Raw genomic sequence first — 17796 nt, 5'->3', positions numbered from 1 at the left:
ATCTGCCTGACCACGGCTTCTCTGTCACCCTATAACTGTGAATTCTGTGTGGTTTTTGGCCTGTCATGGTGCCCATACCAGCCCTAACCAGATGGCAAGAATCTTCTTTTTCAGGTTCCTAAAGAAAATTGATTTAACTTCCAAGGCTCTATCTGAATGAGCTATTAGAATCAAGTGGTCATCCCTGGACCAATCAGATATATTCTGAGTCTGAAGTCACTTGGTACAAACATGGCCACCTAGATCCATACATTTGAGCAGAAAACGCTTTAGGTATAAAGAGCATCTTGGAAAGAAAGTGGGCAGGGAAGCAGTGATTGACATCTCTGGGTGGGGTAAACAAAGCACTATGTATGAGTCAAGGCACCTGATTTCTAGTTATGGCTCTGCCATTAATCACCTGTGAGACCTAGAGCAAGGCACATCCCCTCACTTTTCCTGTCTGTAAAATGGGGAGGCTGGACTGGATAATACCCAAGGTTCCTTCCAGCTTCTACATTCAAGCCATTTCTGAGTGGTGCATGGTCAGGCATGGCCTCTGTGTTTAGGAGCTTTCTTGGCCTCCAGTCACCCATCCACCCCTGCATCAGATCCAACCCTTCCTCTCACAGGCTCTCCAAACCCACATTGGAGGGTCTCCAAAGATTCTCCTACCCCGACTCTGTCTGCAGCAACCAAGAGCCAATCAACGGAGATGTTCTCTTACTAAATTTTAAAATGCCTATTCGTTTAAGTTCATGATGAAGAGACCGATGGACTGTTTACATTTTTTCTAATACCCCCTTTAAATAGGGCTCATCTCATACTGGTATTTTACTACCATAATAATAATTGCAATAATCATTTATTGAGTACTGCTCAATATTGCTGTGTACCTGGTTCAGGGAGAAGTGCGCGCTCTCTCTCTCTCTCTCTCTCTCTCTCTCTCTCTGTCTCTCTGTCTCTCTCTCTCTCTCATCTTTCTCACAACACTCAGGGGTAGTACAGTTAATAGCTCCATTTTTACATTTTCCTTTACTCGAGGAAATGGAGACCAAAAGAGTAAGTTTAACAGTATATGTCTGAGGTCTCCAGCCAATAAGTAGAAAAGCTGGAACTCCAGCTTAGAGAGTCCACGCTCTGAGCCTCCAAGTTTTACTGCCTGCGGTATACTTAGAAACCCAGACGCACCTGGTGCCATAGAGGACATCTGCTTGCAGAGACCTGTGAGCACATCTGCGCATTTCCATGAAGCAGCAGCTGGGTGCTTGGAGGAGCCCCCGGTGTCGATGAGTGCCCCTCCCCATCTCCCTGACGGAGCATGGCATGCAGGATCTGAAATGCAGAAAGTCAGCACTCTTCTCTCCAATGGCTTGTCCCATCTAAGTGTATGAATGGCTCTTTGCCAGGCCTACTTAAAACCTTTTCTAAGTTATGCAGAAATTAAATGAGTTTCCACTTCAGGGCATGAAACATAAAAGCCAAGAAGGTCAGACATAGGACCATCCTTTCTTTTTCCCTTTCTGTCTTCTTGAGTTGCTCTTAAATCCTCTGATCAGTTGCATCGTCCCAGATCATGCAGTATGGCTGGGTGAAATGTCCTCTCCTCCCCGAGGCAGGGGGCTGGAGAGCTGACATTCTCATGAGAGTCACCCCTCTCCTCTGGGCACTGGCTCCGTGTGGGATGTGCTCTGAAGTGCTATCTAGCTGCCTCACAGCAGGGCTGGCTGCTCTGAAATAGGAGCATGTCCATCCCTCTCAGGGCAGGAACCACAGGCTCTGATGGAGTGTTTTGTTCTGGAACGTGGGGCTGATTCTGGCACTCATGTGTCATGTGCATGTTGGATCTAGAGAGAGAGGGGTGGAGAGAGAGAACTGAAGGTTAGCTGAGACCTCATAAAGATCTCCTGAAGACCAGTGCCACTGTGGCGTAATGTCAGGACAGAGACTGGCTTCGCTGAGCCCAGCACCAGGGGAGTTCGGTCTTGGGCTTTGCAAGTGGTAGGGCTTGGGGGATGTATTTGCAGGATGCCTATATCCATCAGGGTGCCCCAGGAAACAGTTCATCTCAGGGAGTTCCCATAATGGCATTTCAGTGAGAAGACAACTTACAGAGGGGTGGGCAGGCCTAGGGGGCATTAAGAGATTCTGAGGAACTGGAGACTAGCAGCAGTGGGAAGAAGCTCTTACTCTCCGGGGGCTGAAAGGGGAAGGGAAAGGGATAGTGTTGCCAGAGGCCATCAGAAGCTGGGGCCAGGGAGGAGGGGCTACTGAGCTGGAGCTGGAAGAGTGGGGAGATAGTACCTCAAACTATTTCTCTTCCTGCCTCTCCCCAAATGCAGAGCTCCTACCAGTACCTACCTTGGCAGTAGTCAGACAGCAAGGGAGCCTGGGGTACAATTCATTAAGGTCGCCTAGGAGTGGGGCAGGGGAGGGGGAGATGAAGGCAGAACAGGGTACTCAATAGATCTGGGGGTGGGGGAGGGTACAGAAAAGGAATGTCCAGCCCAAATTTATAGTGCTTCTTCATATCTCTTTGCCCTACCCTTGAGGATGTTCTTATCTGCAGTCTTATAGAAAGTATTTAGACAATAAAATCACAGCTGCCATCTTTTAAGCCCTTGTATACTGGGAAGTTTACATTCGTGAACTCCTATACTCTTCACACTAACCCTATGGGATATTATTGACTTCAGTGTACAGAAAGGGATTAAGAATCAGAGAGACTAAGTAACTAGACCGAAGACATACAGCAAGGCTGGGGTTCCAACTGAGGTCTGTCCATTCCTGAAATTCTAGCACTTGTTCGCTCTGGCCCCTTGCATGCTTGATTCTCTTTTGGAGGGCAGAGAGCATCTGTTTTCCAAGCCACTAAGATGGGGAGGGCATACCTAGCAAAGGAAACGCATGTTCAGAAGCCCAGAGGTGTGAGGGAGCCTGCTGGGTTTGAAAAGTACAAATAGCTCTACCTGCCAGGAAATATTAAATTGATAAGAACAGATACTACACATGATCTTAGCAAAAAGACCAAGAAGCCATACCTGCCAAGTAATAAAGTGTAAAGGAGGAGACAGGGCCACAGCATGAAGGCCTGCTTTCAATGCAAAGGGGCGCTGGGGAATCATGGATGGTGTAGAGGAGAGGGGCCTCCCCTGGCTGCCTCCTGTCCTCAGTGCTGGGTGCAGAAGGACAGGTTCTAAGATGCTTTATGATGGGGACAGTTAGTGCTACTGTCAGTTAGAAACAATGGTGGCTCCATGGCTTTGTTCCCTGGGGCCCCTTTCCAGCCCAACTAGGCCTTATCTAGGACATCCTTGCCTCAAGTAGATAGTCCTAGGGAAGGGCTATCTGCATTCTCAATCACGGTCCCCCAAGAAAGAAGCTGCTCAAGGCAGTGATGCAGAGCCCAGGTCATGACCAGCAGCATGGAGAGCAGCACTGTTCCTTTCCTTCTTGAAAAGAACCTTGCAGGTGTTAGAAGGGGCCCAGTCATTGTTCCAGTGTACAAAGAACAAAGAGGACCAGGAATATTGCATCTCTGCCCTCAGGTTGCTTATAGGACAGTCCCATACTCCCAGCTAGGAGGTACCAGCCATGCTGGCATTTGACCTCAGTGTCTTAAAGAGAATTAGGAAAAGAACTGCCATAAGTATTTTAGAGAAGCGTTTAGTATAAAGCTTGAGATCATGGGTTAGACCTGAATTCAAGGCCTTCTGCCACTGCGTAGCTGTGTGACTTGGTCAAGTTACTTAACTGCTCTGAACCTGGTGTTGTGGGTTCCTTTTATTTATTTATTTATTTGTTTGTTTGTTTGTTTATGGTGACATTGGTTAACGAAATTCAATCAGTTTCAGCTGTACACTTTAACAGTAATTACGTGTTCACCTCCCATAGCGTAGGTTTCTTTTTGAAATTAGGATAATAGCTATCACCTAAAAAGGTACTTGATAATAGCTATCACCTAAAAAGCTGTCAGATGCAACCCCAGCACAGGACCTGGCACACAGGCAACAGGAGCAGAGATTGTTTTTTACTTTTTTGTTTCTGTGAAGGGCCTCATTAGATTGCCTGTCTTCAGATGTGTCCAGAGCTCACTAAATTATGAATACATTCACTTGCCCAACAGTTAGCAGGCACAGTTTACCTACCAGACGTTGTGGTGGGTATGCAGTGATGAGAACTGACAGTGGGCAGAGGATGCAAACGGATACTCAGAATATAATGTGCTAAGTGTTATCATAGAGGTTCCTTCATGTCTCCATAAAGGATATTTATTGAACATCTGCCACGTGCCCAGCACCATGCTAGGGAAGACAGATAGACGGAAGACATGGCTTCCGTGGAGCACGGGCCTATGAGGAAAGACAGGCGTGGTCCAAGGAATTACAGGAAAAGTGTGGGGGTTGAAGAATTCCAGGGTACTGTGGGACCCTGAATATAAACAGTGGGTACATAGTGGGGTCTGACCTGCCTTAGGGGTCTGGAAGGCCTCTATGAGGAAGTTATGTTTAACCAGGGACCCAAGTCGGAAAGGAACAGGGGTCTATACACTTTGTCTAGCAGTGGGAATCACAGAAGGCTTGTGGCCTGGTGTTGTGGATTCCTCTGGTGGCAGGCTGCCATGGCCCTAGGGATGGTGTGTGTGCGCCTCACCCCACGGCAAGCCAGGTAACCTCTGTGGTGCCAGACAAAGCCCCCAGGGTTTCCATAGCATGCACCCCCCAGTTCCCTGCCCTTGAAACCTCCTGACACGCAGACTCACGGATGTCCTCCAGAGCAGCCCAGGCCTGAGGCTTGGACAGCCGGGGTGCACTCAACAGAGGAAGCAAAATTGCCAAGAAACAAGGGTTTGGGGACCGAAAGGCTCTCATCCAGAACTCCAGGATGAGCAGCTCATCTTTGGAACTGGTGCTATTACAGCCACCAGGAGGCTATCAAAAGAAAGAAAAAAAAAATAGATACTGCATTTAAAATTCCTCTGAACCCTCTTAGAATAAAAATGACAAGGCCGCAGGTCTGGTTGGCTAGAGGGCCGTGGTTAATGGGCTTTGGGGGAATAGTCACTCATGAAGGCAGCTGCTCTGAGCTCTACTCACCCTTTTATTTGCTTTGTTTCACCCCAGAACACACCGGTGGGGACGCCCATCTTCATTGTGAACGCCACAGACCCCGACCTGGGTGCAGGAGGCAGCGTCCTTTACTCTTTCCAGCCCCCCTCCCAGTTCTTTGCCATCGACAGCGCCCGCGGCATTGTCACGGTGACCCGGGAGCTGGACTACGAGATCACACAGGCCTACCAGCTCACCGTCAACGCCACGGTGAGTTGCCGCACTTGGGCCCCAGGCGACCAAACATGGCCTCCTCCCACCCTTGAACAGAGTGACGGAATATCAACCTAGTACCCTGCCCCTCAAGGTTCTATGATGCTGGTGATAGTAATAATACGACAGCTGACATTACTGAGGGTTCGTGCTGTGTCCCTGGCACTGTGCTGAGCCCTTGAATGGATTCTCTCCATTAAACCTCAAAAGAGCCCTGTGTCGTAAGTATTATTAAGATACCTGGTATACAGGTAAGGAAAAAGAGGTACAGGAGCCGTTCAGTAACTGGTTTACAGTCACCCAGAAGCTGGGCTCTAGCACCTGCACTGGTAACTACCCCACAGGACATTCATAGTTCAGGGACACAGGACAGAGGTGTCATCCTAGCTGTGTCTTGACCATTCAACATGCAGGAGCCAGAGGAGTCCTGGTCACTGCTCTAGAGCGGTGACACTTAACACGGTAGGGTGCTCCCATCTGCGCCAAAGCACCACTCTGGGCCCTGGGAATTCCAGGATGAGTTAGTCAGGAGAGAAATGATTATCCCATTTTGTGGCAGACACTGTTGAGACTCACAGCTAAAGAATAGTGGGGAAGCAAGAACCCCAACTCAGGTTGTCTGACACCTAGTCCAATGCCCATGGCTGAGTCTCTGAGTCTCTAGAGCATCACAGCCACTTGCCTTTGTCACCAACTGTTTGCGAGGGCCTTGGAGACAAGCCAGCCACATCCTAAAGAGGATCCTCGCCCAGCCCTGCTCTTTCCTACTCTTGGCCACTGCCTCGGGGCTTAGCTGGAGTCTTCAGCTAGTAGCAGGGTGAGTAGATTTGTTTACAATGCTCGAGCCAAGAGAAATAAATTACTGGAGTCATTCTTGGCTCTCCAGAACCCATTTGCCTGACACACAGTACCCTATGGCTCTATGTCACTGCAGTGGGGGCTGCCAGTAGTGCTGGGGGCTCCACTTAGCACCCAGATCTCTGAGGAAGACACACTAGATGTGTGGAGGATCTGGTTTTGAAAGAAGGGGTTCCCACATGCTTGATCAAGATGCAGAGAAGCTATAGGAACCAGGAAATGCAAACTGTCCCTTTGTACCTATCCCACTGCCCCCGAGAAAGCCGCTGCAGATGACCCAGACTTCTTTCCTTCTTCCCCAGTTAAGTGTTAGTATCCTGAGAGGGCTGCTGTTTGTAAAACTGACTTCTGGGATCGGGAGCCTCCCGAGGCCAGAATCGCTTTTTGCACGCACCCATACCTTTCCGAACTCCCTTGCATTCATTCACCCATGACGTAGTTCCCCTCCCACCACTCTCCATTGTCACACACCTAGGCCCAGAAACACAGATACTTGCTTTCTGTCTTGCTATAAACCTGTCCCTGCAGGATAATTTGCATCCACCATAAAAATGGCTTTGATGGGGGTAGGTAAGAGACCAGAGTCGGGCATAGGCGAGAATCTAGGTGGCCAGGCCTGTCAAGAAGCCTGGGCTCAAGCTGGGATGGTGAATACAGTTAAATTGCTATTAATCTCCCAGCAATCAGGCCTTGAAGTGGTAGGGCAGGAGGGGCTGAGAACCCCCACTTATTAATGGCTCTCCCATCTGATCCACAATTCCCTTTCAAGGCTGGCACTGTGCCCTTGGTCGCTGGGCATTTCCCCAAGAAGATTCTCCTATGTGGCACTACAGGGAGCAGTGTGGGTTCCCAGCCACCAGTGGGTAGGTACCAGAGTGGGGAAAAGTGAGGATTCCCTTGGGAACAAGCTGCTGAGAGCCGCAGGCCCTAGAGTGACAGCTGGAACCCTGGTAAGGTGCCTGCCCTGCCAGATATGTCCACTTCCATCCCTTTTCCCCAGCCATGGAGTCAAGGGTGGGCCGGATGGGGACATCTGTGGCAGGAGCAGGACTGAAGCCACAGTGTGGGTTGGGGAGGGCAGGTGCCAGGCTCGACAAAGCCAGCTGCCCACAAAAGCCTGGTAATGGCAAATCAGAACCACTGGCAGTGCCTGCCTAAGAGGTCAAGAGACTTCCTGCCAGGCCTTCCCTCTGGCCATCTGCCTGGTGGTCACTCAGGTCCCTGGCTGAGAGCTCTCATCATGGGCGATCCCCAAGCCTAGGCTGTGGTCTTGGAGCCTGGGATGCTCTCTCCCCTGTGGTCCCTAAGCCCAGCTCCTCCTGCCTTCACACTCTTCCCTCCATTGCTGCACCCACTCTTCATCCCCAAAGACCCTCTGCTTACTCCTTGGCTGCCCCTGAGGATTCTTAAAACAACCAGAGTCCATTCTCAAAGGTGCTCTACCTCTATCTCTAGTGGGCAAGGGCAGTAACTAGGCTCCTAACATGCAGAATTGCTCCAAATGCCTTGTATTATTCAGGCCACCTCAGACAAATCAAGACAACTCTAACCCAAGGACAGTTGCTCCTCAAATCCCAGACCAGAGAATTTAAAAGCCCAAGGATCCACAGAGGTCATTGCATTGAGCCCCTTCATCTCACAGAGAAGAAAATTGAGATCCTAAGAAGAAAAAGAATGTATTTAAAGTGACCCAGCAAATGAGAGACTGAGCTAGTGTTAGAGCCCCAAATTAAGAGAGTTAAGGGCAGATGTTTATGACAAAAAGACCTGAGTTTGAGTCCTGGATACACAGTTAATGGCTGTGTGACTCTGGGCAAGTTACTTAACCTTTCTGAATCTCTGTAAACTCATCTGAATAATGCACACATAATACCTACAAGAGCAAACGAGGTGTCTAGCACAGTGCCTGGAGTATAATCTATACTCAGCATGAGGTTGCTATGCTCATTGACTATTGTTATTCAATAGTAGTGGGCTATTTAAGTGAGCTATGTATTTTAGGGTAATAAAATATGAGCTTTGAGTTTCTGTTCCTGGTGAGCTTTCATGGGACTAAGTTCCCAACTAACTAGGAGGGTTTAAACGTTGCCTGCCTGACCACAGGGGGATGGCCTACACGACCTCTCAGGATTCCTTCCTGGAGTCTTCCCCAATGTCATAGGCCCTGGAGCTCCCCCTGCTGGTTTAACTGGAAAAGTTGTTTGATCAATAAACCCAAAAACGTAGAGCAGGGGGATGCAGGTCCAGAGTAGCCCACTCTGGGGTCAAAGGGCCATTCTTCTAAGGAAGCCCCAGTCTAGTCATTCTCTTGCTGCCCCAAGGATGAGAGAGGGCAGGAAGTGGGCGTGGAGAAGAGCAATGGGATTCGCCCTGGCCGAATCCAGGGAAGGAGCTAAAGACAGCTCCATCTTTTATCCCAAGCCAGTCATCCCACCCACAGATGTCCAGGGTAGTCAGGCCTAGGACAGGCTAGGGTCAGGAGATTGGATTCTACTCCAGCCCTGCTTCATGACATTGGATAAGCCACCTTCCACTGGGCCTTGGAGGCCCTGTATGTGTTCTTAGATTGCTGTGGGTTCTTGAGTTCTTGTACTTCCCCACATTAATGCCCTTCCCTGTGAGAGGGTAGGAGGGCATGTGTACATATCCGCACACATGTTTGTGCCCAGGGGTGTCATGTGTGTGCAGGTGTGTGCGTTGTGTACATGTGTGTATCTCCATAACATCACTTAACCTAAGACTATATACTTTTGTCCTCTAAGGATCAAGACAAGACAAGGCCTCTGTCCACTCTGGCCAACTTGGCCATCATCATCACAGATGTCCAAGACATGGACCCCATCTTCATCAACCTGCCTTACAGCACCAACATCTATGAGCATTCTCCTCCGGTAAGACCCTTGCTGGGCCTATGGGACATAGGAATTGGGGCCTTGTTTGATGGGACAGACTCCTCCTTGTCATTTCTTACTCTTCCCAGTCCCTATGTATGATAGTGATGGGTGTCCCAGCACAGAAAAAACCCAACCCCTTCTACACATGACACTTCACTCCACTTCATCCCTAGAGGGCTCTGAGTAGCAAAGAACAAAGGCTTGCTAGTACATGTGAAGGGGAACATTGCAGAAAGATTTATGTGGGGTGATGGGGACACCTGTAGAAAATCCAGCCTGAGCTAGAGAGTGGATTTGGACTCAGCCAGGCTCACTGAAACATTAGTGTGGCTCAGCTATGTCCTGCACAGGCCAATAGGTCAATCTGCCTCTCTCACCAACTAACACTGCTCAGGATGGCAGCAGCGTGCCCTCTGCTCCACAGGCCCTCCCAGACTTGGTTCTTCCCTAAGAGCTCACAGCTCCAGCTACCCCTCCTAACTGCTTAGGCTTTGGGTTTCTCAAGTACCTGTCTTCAAGAGAGACATCTGATTATTTGTGCTCATGATTTTGTGTCATGTGACAAGGTCATTGGTCACCAGCCAGCCTGTAGATTGGCTACCCTTAGGCCACGTGTCCACCTCTGACTAGGTGTCTTTAATAATAAAACACATGCTACTGCCCACTCAGCTATGGTCCAGGCAGGCAGTGACAGGCATTCTTACTTGATAGCCATCCATGCTTTTGTGCAAACTGGAATAAAACGCCTGCTCTGAGCTGATAAATTAGAAAAAAGATGGCTCCTCTGGGCAGAGGCAACCCCTTGGGGAGCAACTTGGAGAGCAGCTCTTGTGGAAAGAAAAATGTGTTCTTCCTTTTGAGGGAACTCAGTGTGCTTAGAGGAAGGACACACAACTTTGAGAGCAAAGTGGGGCAGCCACCTGAACACGTGGCGATTCCGGGCTCCACCTGCACATCTGTACAGGCTCACAGACTTGGGCAGAAGTGGGAGGTAGGCTTCCCTTGACCAGGGTGCAGACCATGTCCCTGAGCCACCACGGGCCAAGGAAGCCTGACCTCCAGTTTGGGTACTGTGGTCTGTCCTGAGCATTGGCATGCCTGAAGCACTATGCTTTAGTCTCTAGGTGTGTAGGAGTACCTGCTTCTTTCTCGGGCCCAGGTTATGAACTAAGGGATCTAACAAGCAGGATGCTTCTTGGCCTCCTGTTTCAGGGATCTGACGCTGCTTCGAGAGTAGAGGGGAATGTCTCACTGGCCTCTGCCCCAGCCTTCTCTTTCTTGATGGTCCATGGACAGCAGGAGCTCCAGCTTTTGAGACTGAAGGCTGTCTGCCCCAAACCTCTTTGCTAAGGTCACATCTTCTCAGCCCATGCAGGCTTTCCCTGACCTTTCAGATGAATCTGGCACTCCCATTTGTCCTTGGCCCTTGGGCATCCCCATCTTAGCGCTCTAATTTATCAGCTCAGAGCAGGCGTTTTATTCCAGTTTGCACAAAAGCATGGATGGCTATCAAGTGCTCCTAAGCAGCTTGTTTAGCCTCTGCTTCCCTGATAGACTGGAAGCGTAGCTCAGCAGGAATGAGGTCTGCTGTGGGGATAGCACGGCGCAGGTGCTCAGGAAGTGTTTATGGAATGAATGAATGAATGAATGAATGAATGCCCTAGTCATACCAGCCCTGGCTTCATCCTCACTAGCCTTCAGACATAGCCATCCCTCTCTTTTTTCTCTGGTAGAACTGACTCTCCCTGTGCTGAGAATTTACCACTAAATTATAGTCACACCTGTAATGTTCTTTGATGTGTGAGTAGGTCACTTTAGACCTCCCAATAATCAAGGTAGCTGAGTCTCTGGACCTGGCTGCAGGCTTCCTATGGGTCTCCCAGGGCTTCATGTCCAGGGCTGAGTGCAGAGAAGATGGGCAAAGCCAATTTTTGATCAAAATAAGGATGTGATGGTGGCCAAGCAGCCCAAGGAACTCGGAGCAGGTCCCACCTGCACAGCCATGCACTCTCCTTGGCCAAATCACACACTCTCTGGACCGCTTCATCATTGGGAAACTGGGGCTAATAATGTCTACAACAATGCTTCCCGCATCTGAGAGTTTTAAGGCCTGGAGATAGCACACTCCGGTACAGCATCCGGCAAGTGCCAGCATGGCAGACATTCAATCACGGTGGTTATGAGTCAGCCAGTCAGTCAGTCAGAGGAGTTGGATTGGGCTGGGAGTCTCAGCTTCAGCTTCATCTCAGAGTACTGATAGTAAGAAAGAGGGCTGTTGGCAATGTGAGTGTCCTCCAAGACCCTTCGGTTTGGTTTTTCTGTCATCCCTAGATCATAGCCGATATTGTTTTGGATCTGCAGATTTCTGAGTCTGTCCATTCATTCATTCCATTATTCATTCTTTTATCCATCCACTAGACATCTATTAAGTCCCTCCTGCGTGCAGGGCCCTGTGCTAAGCTACACCCTCTCCTCTCCAGATAATTCCACAGGCTCCAGCTAGGGTGACCTCTCAGTCCAGGAAAATGGGGAGACTTGCTCCCCTTAACTCCTGCTCTCCTGATGCTCAGTTTCTTAGCATCTGATATATTCTCTCAGGCTCAGAGACCCTGATATCTCCTTGCCTTGCCAAGGTTGTCCTTTTGGCCCCACAAGACCACTGAAGCTCTCCTTCCTTACTAAAGGAGTTAAGTAGGGGTTCAGGGCTTCCCTGGGTGCTCTCCTGGCTCCCCCAGTGCCACAGACTCATCTCCATATCCACACTTGAAAGGAGCCTTCCAATGTCTACCCTTTTTGCACAGCTTTTCGCCTGCAAACTGATCCCCATACACCCAAGCCCGATTTTTTCAGGCCTCTAATTGGTTTTCATTCCTTGATCCAGGCTCTCCATGCCCCTTTATAGTGTGTAAACTTGATTTAAAGTAGTACTTCCCAGGCCCGGCTGGGGCTGAGAGCACCATGGCCCGTTTAGCTTCCCAGGCTGGAGGACCCAGGCATCCCCATTCCCACCCCGCCGCTGTTGGCCCGGGGTCTCTATTCGAACCCTTGCCCACTCTCCCTCACTCCTCCTCTTTATCTGGCGGCTCCCAGCATGTATGCCTCTCCCTATCAGTGTATCAGGCCAGCATGCCTCATCTAAAGTGTATATATTACCTAATAAAATCCTTCTTATTTGGGATTATTGCATCAAATTTTAATTTCCTCACTCGAGCAGCAGCATGTCGGCCTGCCCGTCAGTGAAGGACCGATAGAAGGTGAAAAGAGCGGATAAACTGCACAAATTACTGCCAGCTGATGCCTATCAGCCCTTTGACTGGAATTGACTGGAATTAAGAACTGAGAAATAGGATTTTCTGCCTCAGAATCTGCTGTGGCAGCTCTTGTCGGAAGTCCCCTTCAGCCCCCACCGGCCTCCCCCTAAAGGCACCTCCCATTCCTGAAGCAAACAGCACGTCCACTTTCAAGTCCTTAATCCTGTCGTGGAAGTGGGGGAAAGGTGGTCCCAGCTGAGCCGGGCAGGGAGGGAGGTGGACCAGGACCTCCGAAGCTGGGTAGAGCCCAGCCAGATTTTGGCTTCAGCCGCTCTCCTGGCCAGCTTCTTTGGAAGGAGGCAGGCTGCAGAAAAAAGGGGGACACATAATTTTTGCTGGAGAAGTCCCAGCTCCTCTCGACTTTGCCCCAACATCCTTTCCTGGTATCAAGCTTCATAGTCTGGGGCTGCCTCACACACCCACGCAGGCCCACCCCAACATAGCCCTCCATTCCCTAGACACCCTCACCTTACCCACTCAGCACACCTTGTGACTCTGAGCAAATCCCTGAACCCTCCGAGCCTGTTTCCTCACATCTACCCTCACTGTGGGGATTTATGAGGAAAAACTGAGTGAATCTATATTGAGCGCCCAGCACAGTGCTTGGTGCATGGTAGGTGCTCACCAAATGCCGGCTTTCTCTTGTGGGCTATTAGCTGTCTTCTTTATATAATTCTAAGGAAGCGCCTTACTTCTAGGGTAGGAGTTATCAATCTGGGGTGCTGGGGAGTCTGAATTTGCTGAAATTGTTTGGAACGTCACTTATGCGCATTGTCTGGGAAGAGGCACCTTGGCTTTCATCTGATGCCCGTGGTGATTCCAGGCCCCAGTGAATAGCTGCAGTCACTTTTACAGCATTTGCTGTGTACCAGGTACTGTTCCAAGTGCTTTACCTGTGTCAGTTGCCAAGGGATGGGAACAGCTATTAAGACCCATTTTACAGGTGGGCGAAACAAGGCAGCTAGAGGTTGAGCAACTCAGAGGATTCGAACCAAGGCAGCCTGGCAAGAGTCAAACCCTCACTCCCCTTACTGTGCTTCTCTTCCCACCAGATTAGGACCCACAGGCTTATGTGCCTTTTGCCTTTCTAAGGGGATCCTATTTCCCAATAGACCTCCTCTTTGCAATGTGGGTTCTCGTGAGGGGACGAAGCCCATGTCAGGGCGAGCCCCATCTCTAGCCCTCCTGAGCCTACCCACCTGCTCTCCTTGCAAGTGCCCCTGGTAAGCGGCCCAGCTCCGGGTCAGGCAGAGGTCTCACTTCATCTCCTCATCTTTGGAAATAAGTTTCAGTATATTGAAAGTATAATCACTGAGACTCAGAAACAAAAGCCAATGGGTTCCCAAGAGCCCCCATTCCTCCTCGTTAATTCCTTCTCATAATATTTCCAGTCTTTTTGGCTGCACTTGTATTAAAAGCTCAGGATTTTATTAAAAATGGATTTATTTACCCAAAAAGAGATGAAACCCCAAACTTTGACAGGAGCCTTTTAGATCTGACTTTGTAGAGGCTCAGGTGTGGCTCTTCCCTAGGAGAGCCAGCCTCCTTGTCGTCTGGTCCTGAATTGCCTGCTGGCCCCTCTGAGCCCCGCCCACCCAGGAGGACTCCAGGCAGCCCAGAGCAGGTGTGCCTGGGGGCGGATGCATGAAGGGCCACTAAGTCCACTCTTTGCACAGGCCAGCACTGTCCACCACCCCAATCCCTCAGTTCTTCAACTGACCAGTAGCAGCCCAGAGACCCTTCTGCCAGGATACGTGTGGGGCCCACCGCAGATGGGAGTTGTCCTGGTGTCCAGAAAGCACATCCTAGCAACTGGAACCTCAGGCCAGAGTCCTACACCCTCAAGACTTCTTCCTGGGGACAAATCCAGGCCCCTCCTAAGTGAAAAATAACCCCAGGAAGGGCAGACTACAGAAAAAGAGTCCCTTATAAGGTTATATTGGGGAGCAGTAGTGTAGACCCTTCAAGTCTAATGCGGTGCTTCCTAAATGACCTCCCACGGACCCCTGGGTCTGGGGCTGTTAACAGATGTTATACAAAAGAGTCTGTCTTCAGATCAGCAAGCTTGGGGACAAAACTTGGCAGGTTTCTTTACCACTTGCTTTACTACTTTCAGAAGACTTAACCACACTGACATCCATTGTGCATGCATCTCCTCAGGAGGGATGAGTAGATATGTTTTCCAAATTGGATGTGAGTTAATGCTTGTAGAGTACTTAGACTAGTGCCTGGCACATAGCAACAATCTCCATGAATGACAGTTATTATAACAGAACCTGTTGCAGAGGAAGCACCGCCTGGCAGGCAAGAGCGTTTTGGAGCCAAAGTACCTGAGTTTGAATCTTGGCTTCATCATTCACTTGGAAAGGCTGCTTAACTCTTGTTCCTCAGTTTTTTCTTCTGTAAGATGAGGCTGTCTCATGAGGTAGGTGTGAGGGCGAAATGAGTTAGTACATAAAAAGTGTTTGCAGCAGCACCAGGCAGAGCGCGAGTGCTTGAGATAGGACAGCTTCTGCTGCAGCTGGTAGTTCACAGTCTCTGGCACAACTTGGGTCCTCAGAACCCACTTCGTGCAATGCTCATTTAACGGCATCTTTCTCTGACTTCTTTGAAACGATCTGTTTCCCCCAGAAGATCTAGCCAGTGCTCCTATCCCCAGTGGAAGGGGCCCAATGGAGGGAGCCTGACCTGCTTTCTAAAAGGTCTTGACCTCTGGACTGTGTCCATCTCTCTACGGGAGACGTTTCTCCTAGAACATTCTTACCTTCCCTCACCCAAACCTAGAGGTGTTCTGGATTGCTATACACCTGGGCCCAGGAGAGGATGGAGTGACAGCTGTGCAGGGACAGCTGCGTGGGGAGAATGAGGTAATGGATGCCAGTCCTGTGTCCTGGCAGCAAGACCAGGTGGAATTAAAGGGGAGGTACTTGCGCCCCAGGGCCCCACCCTCCAGCTCAGAGGGCCTTCATGTCAGGAGACAAGCCTCTTGCCACAGGAGAAGGTACTCAGATGGGTGTAGAAGATGCAGCCCGAGGGCTGCAGCCTCCAGCTGATGCATGGGTGAGAGACATCAAGACCACAGACCCTTCATTATGCATACAGATGCCAGGGTAGATATTTCCCTAGGAGATGGGAACAGGGCTGTCCTGCTGTTCATCATCCAGGGAAAACTGTAGCCTGAGCCAGGACCTGAGGCAGGCACGGTGGGGCAGGCCGGCATGGCTGGCTGGACAATGGTATGATAGGGCCTGGAAAGCTAGGTGAAGGTTGCCCTGAGCAAGGGGCAACTCGGCAAGTGATGGTGGTGATGGTGACATTAGGATCCTTTCATTTGTCCATTTATTTATTCAATTGATCAACCAATCAATTCAATGATATTTGAACGTACCCATTATACTCCAGGATCTCTTCCTAGAGAGTCTGTTGCTTCCAGCCTCTGCTTCCTCTTAGTTTTCTCTCCCTGGCAAACTCCTACTCATTCTTCATTTCCCAACCTAAATATCGCCATCTGTACAACCCTTCGCCAGCTCCTCCAGGTGCATCTAAGCACGCCCTTATGTGTATGGCAGTGTCTGTGCATACGTCCTTGACCCCTTGCCATAGACTGTGTGCTCCCTCAGAGCAGGGGACCCTGAATATCTGTCCTGGTAGTCCCAACTCCTGGCCTCTTCTCCCCCAGTGCTACAGAAAGAATGAGGTATGAGACTGAGTCATTTGAGGCAGAACATGCCAGTTGCACTGCTTGATGAGGCATGTTTCATAGGGCTGTGGTGGCCTCCAGGGTTGCCACTGTCATTCCTGGAGATACTTGCTTTAAGGATTTATGATACTTTCATTCATAGTGTAATTGATCAGTGATGCTCTTTGTTCAGGTCCTACTAAAAACAAATCTCCAAGGTTTTTGTTGTTATTCATATTAAGGTGGGAAAACTGAGACCAGAGAGATGCAACAGCCTTCCTGAGGTCACACAGCAATTTAATGGGTGGTTGAGATAGAGACCAGATCTCTCGTCCTCCTGCCAGAGGCTCCCTCGTCAGCTCTTCTTTCTTGGGTGGTTCAACCGAATGAGAGGAAAGAGATAGAGGAAGGGGGAATGAGCACATCAGCAAGATTGGGCTTCGACAAAGGACACAGGTGTTTGCCTGGGGGCTTTAATGTATGTGCCAGGGATGATGGGGGCAGCTGAGGCCTGAGCATTCAGCACCTACTTCCTCGGCTGGCCTTGAAGCAGGGCATCCACGTGGGGGATGAAGTTGTGGATGCCAGGATAGCTACACAGAAAGAAGCAGCCTGGGGGCTGGGCAACCAAACTCAAGTCCCTCCTCTCTCCCACCCAGGGCACGACTGTGCGTATTATCACGGCCATCGACCAAGATAAAGGACGTCCCCGGGGGATTGGCTACACCATTGTCTCAGGTAAGGCCTAGGCTGTCCTTCGTCCCCCACCACCACCCTAAAAGAGCCACTGTAGGAGTGTCAGGCTCTGTGGGGCTACAGAGAGGTCCATGAGTATATGTGATACAATGGGTCCTGCCCCCAGGGACAACTCTGGCCAAAGGACCCAGAAGAGGGACTTATCGCATGAAGGAAGAAGGAGCAGGGGAGGAGGAGGAGGAGCTTGGGATGAGGCTAAGATGTCTGGGGACTGCTTGGGTGGTGCTGGGAGCCAGGCGCTCGTGACGCTGTCCAAGGTCCGAGGCGTCTGGGCACTTAGGGGCTCTGAGCCTGGGCCATTGGTGACTCCCACCTAACCTCCTGTAGTGCTCTGCGTTTTGTTTTTATTTTCTTACTCAACAAAAAAGCAGCAGTTTCGACATCATTTTAGAATGAATAGAGCTGCAACTTCGGCTAATTTCATGTTCTTTTCACATTTCTGACCATTAGAAATTTATGTGTCATCTGGAATGTAGCGGGGGAACCGCCTAAGCCCTCCTCTCCCACTTGCTCTCCTGGTTGAACAGAACAGTGACCAAATGCAGAGAAGGTTCTGGGTGATCAGATCCCTGACCCATGTCCCCACCCAAAGACTGATAAAGTAGCAGCTCCATTTGACTGTCCCAGGGCTGGGTTACTTCGGAGCAAGGGAGCTGGTGAGAAGTCCATGAGAAGCTGCTCACTCCCACACAGACACCATCCCTGTCCCTGTCCTCCAACCCCTACCCATACATGGCCTACCCGCTCTACCCACACTAGTCAGTGAAGAGTTAGCCTGGTGCATCTGGACAGGCCAGACTGATGGCCAGAAGGATGGCCAGCCATCAGGCTAATGTCCACCCACCCCATCACACCTCCCTACCACACCCCAAGGACAGAGAATGGCATTTTGGGGACATTTACTTCCTTAAGCTCAAAAGACACCAAGGTGTAGCAATCAAGAACATAAAGATGGAGTCTTGAGCATATTGCTGTGGATAAGTTTCTCATTCATAAGA

The 17796-nt window shown here is 50.1% G+C and overlaps 1 protein-coding gene and 1 non-coding gene across 3 annotated transcripts in view; one reads left to right on the top strand and one right to left on the bottom strand.

Moving 5' to 3' along the window:
- CDH23 (cadherin related 23) overlaps nucleotides 1–17796 on the top strand; it is a 344899-nt gene that overhangs the window by 111303 nt on the left and 215800 nt on the right. For both annotated transcript variants that reach the window (XM_016162284.2, XM_036223824.1), the window contains exons 6-8: nucleotides 5103–5297; nucleotides 8921–9049; nucleotides 16702–16780. In XM_016162284.2, coding sequence (XP_016017770.2) covers nucleotides 5103–5297; nucleotides 8921–9049; nucleotides 16702–16780 — 403 coding nt within the window. The remainder of the gene's footprint in view (nucleotides 1–5102; nucleotides 5298–8920; nucleotides 9050–16701; nucleotides 16781–17796) is intronic.
- Nucleotides 2834–3018, bottom strand: LOC118604374. The gene has a single exon (XR_004951698.1). It is a non-coding gene; the product is annotated as a U2 spliceosomal RNA (small nuclear RNA).

This window comes from Rousettus aegyptiacus, unplaced genomic scaffold (genome assembly GCF_014176215.1).
Source record: "Rousettus aegyptiacus isolate mRouAeg1 unplaced genomic scaffold, mRouAeg1.p scaffold_m13_p_6, whole genome shotgun sequence".
Lineage (NCBI taxonomy): Eukaryota > Metazoa > Chordata > Mammalia > Chiroptera > Pteropodidae > Rousettus > Rousettus aegyptiacus.
The sequence above is the reverse complement of the archived record's forward strand: the minus strand, read 5'-3'. Positions and strand labels throughout refer to the sequence as shown.